General features: G+C 42.5%; 1 protein-coding gene across 6 annotated transcripts in view; it reads left to right on the plus strand.

Moving 5' to 3' along the window:
• The window catches only part of WDPCP (WD repeat containing planar cell polarity effector), a 181,783-nt gene that overhangs the window by 91,240 nt on the left and 76,630 nt on the right, over positions 1 to 13,913 (plus strand). For all 6 annotated transcript variants that reach the window (XM_083730282.1, XM_083730283.1, XM_083730281.1 and 3 more), the window contains exons 10-12: positions 744 to 1,353; positions 4,814 to 5,002; positions 12,092 to 12,215. In XM_083730282.1, coding sequence (XP_083586408.1) covers positions 744 to 1,353; positions 4,814 to 5,002; positions 12,092 to 12,215 — 923 coding nt within the window. The remainder of the gene's footprint in view (positions 1 to 743; positions 1,354 to 4,813; positions 5,003 to 12,091; positions 12,216 to 13,913) is intronic.

A 13,913-nucleotide genomic window follows, 5' to 3' on the forward strand; every position in this document is an offset into this window, starting at 1 on the left:
GCCACACCCGGGCAACAGCCATTCCCTGATTGGTGCCTTGGCACCTTCTCAAAATTCCAAATGTACCCTTAGACCCAAATAGGTTGGTGACCATTGGTGAACACAGTGCTTCTGCTTCCTAAATTTTAGGTATTTTATGAATGATAATAATAATCGTGGGTGATATCTAATCTTAATCAATCTCAGAATAGACCCATTGAAATCAAGTAACTTAACCTCATTAATTTAAGTGAGCAGATTCTGACAATGACTTAGTCAGATATCACTCAATAACTTCAGTCTTTTATATGCTTACACAAAGGTCAGAATGTCAAAACCACATAAAACACCATTTTCTAAGAATATTAAAGTCCATCTACATAATTTTATAGTTGGTTGCACGATTCTCTCCAAAATCAAGAATAGATATGATATGGCCTGAGAATTCAAGGATTAAGTTACATAACTGATTGATATTTTTGATTTGGCAACAAATACAGTCTGAGTGATCCATATTTTCATTAGATCAAAGCTTCTGTGACGACAATGTTCCACAAGGCTAATAATGAACAAATATTGGAAAGGACTGAAAGGCAACAATAGATTTTATTACTTACAATAATTTTATCATCTGCCATGTGAAGGGGTCCTATGGTAAAGCAAATAATAGACTTCCATTATTAGAATTTATTAGCATTAGATTGATTAAATCCATTCAGAGCTAAACTAAATTGTTTTGAAATTGGGTGTGTGTTGTTTTACAGATTCTGAGTTACATACGTACCGATGGGGATCCACTTGATGCCGGCTTTAGCTCATGTAATCCTTATCAGATTCATACTGTAGAACACGCTTTCAATGCAGACCACGAGCCCATGGCTGACAGCTGCGTCTATGAGTACGTTAAGAATAAAGTTCAGTGTGTGGCAGTCACTAAAATACCACTGCTATCAAAGGCCATCAGCTGCTGCCGGAACATTACAGAAGACAAACTTGTTCTGGGGTGTGAAGATTCTTCAATAGTCCTCTATGAAGCCTACCGTCAAGTAACTTTATCAGCACAGGCAGAACTATTGCCTGTCTTAATGTGTTGCCACCCCAGTGAAGCCATAGTCCTGGTCGGTAGTTCACAAGGGGAGCTTCAGCTGTTTGACATGGCACTATCTCCAATTAAAATGCAAGTTTTAGCTGAAGACTTCTCAACCAAATCAACTTTGCAGTTCAGTGAACATTTTGATGTATCCAGCAGCCTCATCCAGATTCAGTGGGCTGCTCCTAAAGTTTCATGTCCAAGTATGGATGATGTAGATATCCATGATCTTCTCTTACTTAGGTTTGACAAAGGACCTCTTGGAGTGCTGCATTTTAAAGTTGGTAAGTTGATGCTCTGTTTGTGGCAGAAGGGATTGTGTTCTATAATTAGCTGTTTCATAGTGAATCCACAGGAAAGGGATTTCTACGTTTTTCTTTTTCTTTTTAAAGAATTTTTATTAAGGTTTCCACAAATTTTATCATAACAAAACAAAACAACACAATTACAGACAAAAAACAATATAAAACATAAAAAACCAAGAAAAATATATAAATTCAAATCTTAATTTCTTGTTGCTTACTTTCCCGACTTCCTCACACCTCCCCTTTCTGTATTCCAATTTCTAATTTATTTTCAGCAAATCCTTCCTCTATTTTAACTAATTTTAATATTGCTTATTTTCTTTTAAATTAACCATTACCGCTACTAACCACTTATCTTCCAATCCCCATCATTTTAACATTGATTAATTTTGCTATATTTCTTTAGTTCTTACACAAAAAACATCTTTACATATTCCTTTCAACTATGTCACTAATGCCACACTAACTTTATATCCTGCATCACTTTAACATTCAAATAGTTTGCAATGTTTTTGCAGATAGTCTTTAAATTTCTTCCAATCCTCTTCCGTTTGTTCTTCTCCCGTGTCTCGGATTCTGCCAGTCATTTCTGCCAGTTCCATGTAGTCTATCAATTGCATCTGCCATTCTTCCAGGGTGGGCAAATCTTGTGTCTTCCAGGGGATTTCTACGTTTTTCAAGCAGTTCAAATTGCAAATAGTGTAAATAATGATATTTTGTTATTTTATTATATTTATATACTCTATTCATTCCATCATAAAACCCAAGACAGAGTGTACATGTAGCACCCATCCGTGTGTAGGGAGTACCATGAGTATTTGCAGGGGCCAGACCCTGAGTGCAGTGAGGAGTTGCAGAACCAGGCCCTTGCTGTGTTTGTCTTGGAGTCGAGGGTGGCCTGGCTGGTGTGGCCAGGACAGGAGATCTGCAGCACCTGGAGGCAAACCCAAGAGGAGTATATAAGGCCAGCATCTCCCCCTGGTTCTTTGCCACAGCAACATGGTTCATACCCTGCTGTTGCCAGTTCCTGCTTTTGCTTCTGATCTTGCTTCAGTTCCTGATCCAGCTTCAGTGATCCTGGCCTTGCTCCAGTTTCTTCTCCTTTACCAGTTTCTTTTTCTGCATTCCAGCCTCATCGAGTTTCCGTCCCCCATTGAACTACTACCATTGTTACCATCCGACCCAGACTGTTCACTAACCAGACCCAAACCTGCTTAGTTTCTGCAAATACGTGGTCTAATGTGCCTCTAGACCAGTGTTTCCCAACCTTGGGTCTCCAGCTGTTTTGGGACTACAATTCCCATCATTCCTGACAACTGGTCCTGCTAGCTAGGAATGATGGGAGTTGTAGTCCCAAAACAGCTGGACACCCAAGGTTGGGAAACACTGCTCTAGACCATACCCATTTTCTGTTCTATTATTTGTCCAAATCCATTCTTTAAAACTAAATCTAACATTTATGCTTTTCAAAAGATGAAAGAGTGAGATATTAGAGGAAACAGTCATGCACATCAGCATGGGAAATAATTGATGTCTGTTCACATTGCAACTGCAATTAGATGCATAGACACATTCCAATTGCAAATTAACTATCAACAATTTACAATCAAACATAGGTGCAGATTTAGTCATATATATATATTTTGTAAATTGTCCTTGTTACCCAATAAATCTATTAAATAGAGGGGGGGGGAACCCTTCTAGATATCCTGAGACATTTTGTCCAGTAGTGTGTTTAATAGTTGCAGACATCTACATGGAATTATATAATTAAAACAATTATTTGATGTATTCATACATGTTGTCTATTTTTAAATGCCTCTAAATTACCCAGTTACTGTCAAAACAGAAGGCACTCTGCCTCCATGTACCTTGTTCTCCACAGTTCTCCCCTGTGGCTCCTACTCACAACAGCTTTCCAGAAAGCACAGCTTTCCTTTTCCTATCTCTTGCACATTTGTGTTTTTTCTGAGACAAACAGGCTCTCAGCACAGGGATTTAGAGGCCTTTCTGCTAATTGCCAGCTTGTAAACTTAATTGGACTGTTTCCCTGGGTACTGTTCCTAAATCAATTAGGCAGTGAGTTGGCTGTCACCCTTTTTTTACCAAAGTAGGTCACTTGGAAATGTACCACCCAAGAGAAGTCAAGAACCCAAATGGGAAGACGCTTACCTCCATGGTTAAAAGTTATCACACATTAAAATTTGTTGTGTGGGTTTCCATCAAATCAATACTGTGCTTGAGATATTGTTGCCCCGACTCATCTTGTTCATTAGATAAAATACAGTATTAAAATATCCTCCAAAATATATCTAGGATAGCATTTGGATGTTTTTTTTCTCTTGACCTTTTTATGCATAGTTTAATAGCTTTGGTAGCTAAAACTAATATAACTCTAGATCTAATTAAATGTAATGATTATTTAAGAAGCATGTGTAACAGAGACTTGGTTGGATGAAACAGATGGGCCTGTTCTTGCCACTGCTTGTCCACCAGGTTTCTCTTATGCACAGCAACCCAGGTCATTTGGGCGGGGAGAGGGGGTTGTAGCGATTTTTAGGAAGTCATTAGCTTGCACCAGGCGTCCTGTTGGGAAGACCCAGTTTTCTGAGTGCATGTTCTGGAATTTGGATAATAGGGCCAGTGCAGGATTCCTTTTGGTGTACTGACCTCCCCGCTGCACCAAGGATTCCCTGCCCAAGTTGCTTCAGGTCATGGCAGATGCTCTCCTGGAGACACCTAGTTTGGTTGTCCTAAGGGATTTTGACATCCATGCCAACACAACCTTACAAGGGACCGCTTGGGAAAGCATGGCCTCCATGGGGCTTTCCCTGAATAAGTTTAACCCAACTCATAGTCATGGACATGCCTTAGACCTGGTGTTCACATCTACGGATGTCTGTGATCTGACACTAAGTAAAAGTGAAACAAAAGAAGTCCCATGAACAGATCACTTCCTGGTGCAACTGGACTTCTCCGCGACCCTTCCCCTCTGCAGGGAGGTGGGACGATTCGGATGGTCCGCCCCCGCCATTTAATGGATCCAAATGGTTTCCAGAGAGTGGTAAGGAATGTTTTATCCCAAGTTGATGGCCTTTCAGCTGATTCCCTGGTGGCCCGCTGGAATGCGGAGTTAAACTGGGCTATTGACTGTCTGGCTCCAAAGCACCCTCTCCGATTGCATGGAGCCTGGACAGCCCCATGGTTTTCCCCAGAGCTAAGGGCGATGAAACAGAGCTGAGGGAGATGCATTTATATACTGCCTCTTGCACCCAAGGCAGTTTACAGTTTTGTCACAGAGGTGAAAGTCAAGAGTCTTGCATTAGCTGAGCAAAAGGGCTTTATTCTAACACAAAGCCACCAATGGATACAATCTTTAATGTCTGCCACTGTTGGAAAGCACTAACTTTGTCCACGATTGCGGTGTTTCCTCTGACAGGTGCCATCCCAAGAGGCCAGCTTGGCCTTGTAGAAATCATCCAGGAGTATATTCATCAGAATGAGATACATGAGGCAATTAATATCCTGAGCAGCATGAACTGGAACATAATGGGCCATCAATGCTATATAAGCCTAAGTGCCATACTAAACTATCTTCTCAGACAAAAGCTGAATCTTACAAGAGAAGGTACATTTTTCTGCATATCATAAATATGAGTACCTGAATCATGAAAATAATAGCAGACATTGAACAGATGACTTTAGTCTTAACTTGTTATGGTCAGAGTTATAGTTGTACTTGTGTTAAAATGAAGTTGTGTGCAAACAGAAGATGTTCAGTATCATATATCAATTTACTCTTGTTTAAGAAAGACGGGCACCAAACTTATCATTTCAACTGAAATAGTAGTTGAAATGTTCCATTCTGTTTCGTACTGTTATCAGTGGTGTGTATGCTTGGACATTACTTTCCTCTTCGTGAATCAAAAACCTCATTTGGGGTGACTTTTTCTTAAGATAACTGTTAATAATTTGCATTTATTCAGTGGTGATTGGTTAAAGAAATACATCAATCAGCTTTACATGTTACCTGTTGTATACCCTCAAACTTCTTTCCTCCTCTTGCTGTATCTCCCCTGTTGCCTACAGTGATGTCTGAAACCTCCCTACATTGACAGATCAATTCAAGGCTCAGGCTCATCTCTGCTTGATCCGTGTGGGATGGTTCTCCAATGAATAGCTGTGTGTGTGTTAGAACTGTGCTATTCCAGGATTTAGATAGGAGGAAAATTAAGCAGGAAAACTTCATGCCATGACTCAGCATGGAGGTGCAGCTGGGCACCAAGCTTGCCTTTGTGGTAAGAAGGGGGTGTAGGATATGGGGAACAGCAGATATTAGAAAGTTTGCTTGCTGCCCAAACCTGCCCCCAGGCCATCAGGCTGAGGCAGGCAATGCCCACACTGCAGTGTGAGATGCAGGACTGATTACCTATGTTTAATATTCCAGCAGACAAGGTCAAAATCTCCTCTTGGAAAACTTCTGAAAGTACACAGTGGGAAAGTGGAAGATGGCGGGGATGGGTGGAAGGGAGAGGCTTTTCATGAAATTTTGTTTTAAAATATGTGTATTATATATAGCTGTCTTGTTGAGTTCTTCCCTACATGCAACCCTGCTAATTCTGCTTTACAGTAGAGTTTTATGCCATCCAGGATTTATCCTATACAAGCCTAACAAAACTTGTCATGGTAATTTGCTTTCTTTTTATTAGAGGAACCCAGACAGCCCTTTCATTTGTAATGATTTGACGGTTATCTTTGAGATCTTCATTTCTGCCGTCAACATCAAGCTGTGCTATCTAATGAATCTGTAACTGTGCTAATACTTACTCGTATTCCATGTGGGCCGTAGCATTTCAGAAGTGCAAAACATGCTGTAAGGAAAACAGCAACAGCAAGAGAGCATGCTCCCCCCCCCCAATAACCTACTGTATTAAATTTTAATCAAAATTGATTGATGCTTTTGAAGGGAAACACCTTCAAAGTTCAGCTTATCTCACTGTCTAGATTCAAGATACTGCAAAACCTCATTTCCTAACAGGTTGCCAATGCTCATAACACTGGACTATTAGAGCCTTCAGTGCTATCAAATCTTATAAAATAAAATGTACCTATGCTTAGAACTAAACGATAATTATCACTGAATACCGAATTGGTTAGTTCAAACAGACATTTATGGCAGCATATCAGAGAGAGAAATTTCCCTACAGGTCAAACACCTTTAAAGCACTTGAAAACTTTGATTAACTAAAATTCAGTTTGCCCATCTGCCTTGAAAGGAGCGGCTGTATCTCAAATCAAATTGTATCTGCAGCTAAAGGAAGAGAGGGATTTCTATCAATTACTGTATACTTTGCTTCTAGATGACAACAGAATTTTATTCCCTTTTTTGCGCTCACCTAGCAGTCATCTATGTTGTTTAACATCTACATCAGAGCTTTCCAAATTGTGTGTCCTGACGTGTTAGCGTGTAAGCTGCAGTGTGTAGGTGTGTCGTGCAAATGCTCCCTGCTCTCCTCCCAGGGCTGGAAAGGGGTTAGTTTCATAGAATCATAGAATCATAGAGTTGGAAGAGACCACAAGGGCCATCGAGGCCAACCCCCTGCTAAGCAGGAAACACCATCAGAGCACTCCTGACATATGGTTGTCAAGCCTCTGCTTAAAGACCTCCAAAGAAGGAGACTCCACCACACTCCTTGGCAGCAAATTCCACTGTCAAACAGCTCTTACTGTCAGGAAGTTCTGCCTAATGTTTAGGTGGAATCTTCTTTCTTGTAGTTTGGATCCATTGCTCCGTGTCTGCTTCTCTGGAGCAGCAGAAAACAACCTTTCTCCCTCCTCTATGTGACATCCTTTTATATATTTGAACATGGCTATCATATCACCCCTTAACCTCCTCTTCTCCAGGCTAAACATGCCCAGCTCCCTTAGCCGTTCCTCATAAGGCATCGTTTCCAGGCCTTTGACCATTTTGGTTGCCCTCCTCTGGACACGTTCCAGTTTGTCAGTGTCTCTGGTTTAACCTCTGGTTTGCTAGTAAAACTGAATTACTGTATTGTGAAATGATGCAAGTCTAAAAAGTGTGCCACCAACATGAAAGTTTGGAAAGCTCTGATCTACATGAAACCACTGAGTGGAGCCAGGTTGATCACCATGAGAAGACAGTTTGAGCATATTACACTAGCTGCCAATTAGTTTCTGGGCTCAATTTAAAGTGCTGGTTTTGACGTATAAATGACGCCCCGATCAATTGGCAATGGGTGAGTCCATCGCTGTGCATGGGGAGCAGGGCATTTGAGGGGAGTGCTGTCTCAATTGCCGCTCTCGCTTTATAACTTTGCCGCCCTTGTGGCGAAAAAGCTTCCGGGTTTCTCCGTTCCCGGCCACCTCCCCCTCTCAGCTTCCCCTGCCTGAACTGCTCCCTTCAACATTGCCCTCGCGGCTTGATAATCGGCTTCCCTCCCCCCCCCAGCCATTTTCTACCTTTGCTTCCCCCTTCCTCTGTGCCGCGCTCTGCTGCGCTTAATGCTGTTGTTGGTTGCTTTCATTTGGATATTTCTCCCAGCTTGTTTCCTTGCCCTAAGATGTGGAGTGTACCAGGAGGCCAAACGGGCTCCATGAAGTGAGAGAGGGTGCTTAGGAACAATTGTGTCAACAGCTCAAGCCATTTGGATGTTTCAGAGATTGGCCAGGACTTTGACAAGGGTGCCAGTCATATCAGCCAGGGGGAAACCCAGAGCTGTTTGGAATCCCACTGGATCCATCAACCTCTGTGAAGAGGAGGAGATGCTGACAGCCTAAATCTCAACAGGAAGTGATCTGACCATCACAAGGGACATATGTCAATGTCACTTACTTTCAAATCAACCTCTTCCTGCCCAGTTGAGAAAGGAAGGTCCAGAGTGTGGACTACCATGTGCGTTGGACTGGTGACATTTTGGGACAGCTCCATGGTTGTCATGGTGGTCATGAAGTCCTGAGCCGCCCCAGAGCCAGCTGCCTCAGCATGGATGTTGAAGTCTCCCAGAACCAGCAGTCTGGGAGCCCTCAACACTGCCTTCGAGACCAGCTCTGTCAGCTCAGGCAGGGACACTGCTGGGAAGCAAGGCAGGCAGTAAACCAGCAGAATCCCTAATCTGTCCCAACTCCCCAGTGCCAGGAATGCACGCTCTAGATTCCCTCCCAGCTGGGCAGAGAGCCTGGAAAGAATCTCTATAGACCACAGCAACTCCCCCTATAACCGCCCTGAGACCTGTGGGTATAGGATGGTATATAAATTCAATAAACAATAAATAAACAATAACAACCTGTTTCTGGACAATGGCACATAATTTGTCAGCTGTATGTGCATCTGGTGTTTAAATGCTTTTTGTCATCAATATTATAAATATGGTAAACCCCCTTTGATGGCTCCTTTACCAATTCCTCCTCTTTGTTCTCTGCCCATTTAGGGGAAGGAAAGTTTTATATAGGAAACCGTTTGGGAGGACCAGGAAAGTGATTGTTTTCAAATGTCAGCGGAGCTCCTTGGTGAAACTGACAATGCAGAGGGAGGAAAGACATTATCATCATCATCATCATCATCATCATCATCATCAATAAATTTGTTAGTCACTTTATCTTGCCTAAGGCAACCCAAAGTGACCTAAAACCAAACCAAACCAAAAAAACCCATGGATACATTACAAACAGGGGAAGGAAATATATTTAAAATGCCCAATCTACTGCTAAACAGCCACAGATAATAAAAGGCCATGCCAATTTCACTAATATCTGGAATCTTCCAACTCCCTTCACTTCACCTCAGTCTGGAGGAAGCTATCCAGGCAATGCATGATGCCACAGCTGTCTGAAGACTGCTACTGGCAGTGGCCTCCCACCCCTCTTCCCATTATCTGGGCAGAATGATGACAGCGGCTGTTGTCTGTGTAAAAAGTTCATTCCAGAAGCAGTACAATAAAATCTTAAGGCAAGTTCTTCCATTGCCTTCAGCATCTTCCATGGGGATGCTGATGACAGAACAGCACTAGTAAATATCAGTGAGTCAGTTGCAGGGGAGGCAATCAAAGCCCAAGAAGGGTAAATTTTTGAGAGCTAGGACAAAACTGGGGAGGGGGTACTCCCCAAGCTCTTCCAGTGCCCCTTAAGGGGGAAGCAAATCCTAAAGCTTTCTCTTGCAATGGAAGCTAGGGAAACTTCATAGAATCATAGAATTGTAGAGTTGGAAGGAACCCCGAGAGTCATCTAGTCCAGCCCTCTGCAATGCAGGAATCCTGCTCACAGCCAGGGGCATAGCAAGGGGGCTGCGGTAGGTGCAGTTTGCCCCGGGTGTCCCCACTGTGGGTGGGTGTGACAAAATGGCGGGCGGCACTCACTGCGGGGTCTGCAGCACGCCCGAGCCACGCGTCTCTCCTGGGAATGATGCGATGGCTTGAGCTCCTGCAGGCTCTGCCCTGCCCCAAACAGTCCACCTGTTGCCTCCCCCTCAGCTGTAGGGCGGCTGAGTGGGAGGAGGCAGGCAGACTCCTCAGAGGCCCCGTGGTGCCCCCATGGCAAGCTGGCCCCACCCCCGGGTGCAGGACACGTGTGTTGCCCCAGGCTGCCCACAGCTGTCCCTGGGTGGGCTCAAACCACCAACCTTCTTAACTGCCAGACGCACTGAGCCTTTGCACCATCTGTCTCTACCCTGTTCCCCCTGCACCCACCATTCGTCCTGTTCTTTGAAGGGGTGGAGATGATTTGGGTGTGTCTTCTTAAGATGTTCCTTTTTTCCATGAAAAGGATATCTGAGCACACTAGCACTGGTGCACTTAGCAATGTGTTAATTTGAAAAGCAAACAAACTGACATTGGTGAAACTGACAGGACTTTGCCAACACCAATTGACAGTTTCACTGCAGGGCAAGGGAAGGGCAGTGAAACAAATGAGTGATGGGCAGGCAGGTAGAAAGGCAGGGCTACATGCCTAACCAACCACCACTTCGTACCTGGTGAGACAATAGCCCTATTTATCAGTTCACTTCTGAAAGCTTTATGCTGTTATTACCAGTGACAGAAGCTCTAAATATCACTGCCCCACCAACCCCATGAAATGTGACAATGAGGAAATTGTAAGAATGCTGTATTTTGGAAATAATAATCTCAGGCATAAGTGAATGAGCAAATAGTGTTGTTACTGAAGGAAAGTCTGGTGTAGAAGGAAGGATCCCAAAATGGCATTATGCATGCAAGGGTTTATAATCAAGGGTTTATGGCAGGCATAGGCAAACTCCAGCCCTCCAGATGTTTAGGACTACAACTCTCATCATTGGGAATTGGTCCTGTTAACTAGGGATGATGGGAATTGTAGTCCCAAACATCTGGAGGACCGGAGTTTGCCTATGCCTGGTTTATGGCCTGTCATTAATCCCAACACATTATATTCCTTATGTAACCTAAATATATTTTTGCCTAGTTATTTAAACTACTTGCAGGATAGCCCTGAGTGTACTGTAGGAACTTCCACCTTCCTCCAGATGGGGTGAAAGCCCCTGCTTTTATTAATGTTGTAGTTTTCATGCCACATTTTATTTTATTATTTTATTATTTTTATTGATTGCTTAATTTCTTTAACATATTTTATTAGTGTGTTATACCCGAAAAGATGGTCAATAAATAAATAGTGTGCTCTCAGTTTTATTTATTAAAATAAGATATTCATTGTTACTGTCAATGACCAGCATAATAGGTTTTATTTATTGAAATGAGTTATAGACCACTTCCCATCCAAGGATCCTGAAGTATTTTACAGAATAAAATTTCTATTTTTAAATGTTAAAAACTTTCAAACCTATCAAATAAGTATCAATATATACATAAAATTAAACCAGGTACCACCAATGAGCATTGTCAGGGATTATGCACAATATCTAAAATGGACCAGTGAGTCTGAGCGAACGAATGCGTTTTTAAGTCTTTGTAAGCACCTTACTATGGGTGCCTCCCGCAAAGCAGTTATTTCTTCCATGGCCGGCAGCTGTGTGCAAACTAAAAGAGAACTGTTGTGGTGTAAAAACTTGAAATATTTATGGACAAGAGAAACATTCAATACTTTTTTTAAAATGCTACAAAGGAGAAGTTGCTGCTGATTGGGAAGGAAGTACTTTGGAATGTAGCAATTATATACTCTCATTAAGATAGCATTCTTCTGGTAGCTATGTTAAGTCACCCTGAATAATTCTGAAGGCAGAAAAGCAGTCCTGCTGTTGTCAATGCTCCTTGTAGAGGTGGTGAAATGTGCGTTGAGGTAAATTCCATTCCTCAGGGGCCATCACAGGAAAAGTTCTTCACCTGTTGACCTGTGGCACAATCGAGAAGCTTAAGAAAAGCCAGAGCTATGTTGCTATGAAGGACAAATAAGTAAACTGGAACTTGATATTTACAAGGAAGAACTTTGTTCATATTTTATCATGCTGATGAGTCATTATTGTCATATAGAAATAATTAGAGAACAGCCTCTGTTCTTTTGACAGCTGCTTTGTTGTTGTTCCAGATCATCATTGATCCTGCCTCAGTTGTACATAGGTTTACTTTTGTGCCACCTGTCACATTTTTTACTTCACCTTCCTGGCAATAATTCATTGTGCCTGTCTTTGAAAAACCTGACTGACTACAAACCAGAGCAGTTTCTTATAGGTGAAGGGGTTTCACTGTTTCACTGCTGCTGTGTTTGAACTCCACAGCTCAGCTGGAGGCAAGCCTGGGAACCTTCTATGCACCAACAAGGCCTCTCTCTGAGACAACTGTGTTGGAATACAGGGACCAGATCAGCAGATATGCAAGAAGATTCTTCCACCATCTGCTCAGGTGAATGACAGCTTTAATTTTTTATTAACTTCAAATTAATTGCCCATTTCAGTAACCTTGTCCTTTTAATGTGGTTAGCACATTTTCTTAAAAGATTGCCCTGGGGGGGGGGAGAAGCATTTATTATCAGTTTTGTTTGTTTAGCTAGACTTTCCTTCTTATCAAGACATGCATCGTAGACAGTGCTTTTATTCCAGAAAAAAGTGTCCCAGAGTACCCACAGAAAAAAGCACTGATTGTAGATAAGGCACTGTTTTCATTTGTTTTGCTATAATCACATTTTAAAAGTGAATCTTTCCTCAGTTTTATAGAGACATGAGTGATTCTGTGGATATGCTCTGTATTTAGACTAAAAGATATAACTGTTAGCGGGAGCTGAGTTTAATGGATACTAAAAATGTAAATTAGCGTTGTGTGGCCTAATACAATTTTTCACACTGAACTTCTAAAATTGGTCAATTTTATTCCTCACTCTTTAAATTTAATGATTATATTATCTACGTTTCAGGTCTCAACCCCAACATTAAAATCAGTTTTCAAAACTGACCCCTTGTATTAGGCCACTTTCTTAATTTTATGGTTAATGTACCAAATGTACCATTTAGACGCAAGCAGGTGCAAAATGTGCATTCAACCTTGACATGTCTTTAAGATCTTTTAATGGAGACCCCAGAGCATTCCCATAAGGGGTTAACAGAGGCAAGGAACAACAGAGAGAAATAATTTAAGAAACTTAAATATTCTAATTTTCCCTTTTAATATATTAATCTTGAAGGGATGTTAATTGGAACAGTTTTTCTTAAGCAACCCTAGCAACAGGCATTTATAGAGTTTAAGCCAGTCATTCAAGTTAACTGGTCTAAAGAGTATATAGGAAAGGTGTGGAAGGGAGGGATAGTGGGGAAAGAATTCTGACCGAAAGAGAAGGCTGAACTGAAGAGTGATGAACACAGAGCAAAGGCGGAGCTAGCTGCTCTGGCACATGCTGTGCCCACGGGGGTGCCAACTGCGGTGAGTGGCGAGTGTCCCGGGGGTGTGTGCCACGTGCGACAAGCAGCCCAGGGGGCATGCCGCCCGTGGTGAATGGCGAGCATCCCAGGAGGGTGCTGCCCGTGGAGGGGGGGCATTGTCAAACCCCCCTCAGGGATGACACCCAGGGCGGACCGCACCCACCACACACCCCTTCCTCCGCCACTGACACAGAGTGGATTCAATAACTCGCCAGAGGTTGCAAACACCAGGAGAATATCTTGGTAGTGTTTCTGGGTGGTATGGAGGTGCTTAGAAGCCATTTTCCAAGGAGGAAGAATGCGAGTTTGGGGGCACTGATAGGTTGTCTAGGAAGTTTGTAAAGGGGAAGAGGATGGGAGGGTTGAGGCTTCTTTTACGAAAGGGAAAGGAGAGGTGGCAACAGATAGATGGAAAAGATTCAAATCCAAGTAGGAATATTCTGGGGCAGGGATCTTGCAAATGGGTGGTACCAGGTGGATATGAGTAGTGGTCCTTAAGGTGAATTTTTGGCACAAAATAGAATGGTAAAAAGCAGAAAAGGTGGAGGAAAGAACCAGTGGGAAGAAAGGCGAAGGGAAATGTCTTCTAAAAGGTTGTAGAGAGCATAGAAAGAAAGGGGATTGAATGAATAAGAGTGAACAAAGAGGAGCTGACGGAGGGAAGTGGGAATGAGCAAGGAAGAGGAAA

The sequence above is a fragment of the Podarcis gaigeae genome (genome assembly GCF_964106915.1).
Source record: "Podarcis gaigeae genome assembly, chromosome: 3".
Lineage (NCBI taxonomy): Eukaryota > Metazoa > Chordata > Lepidosauria > Squamata > Lacertidae > Podarcis > Podarcis gaigeae.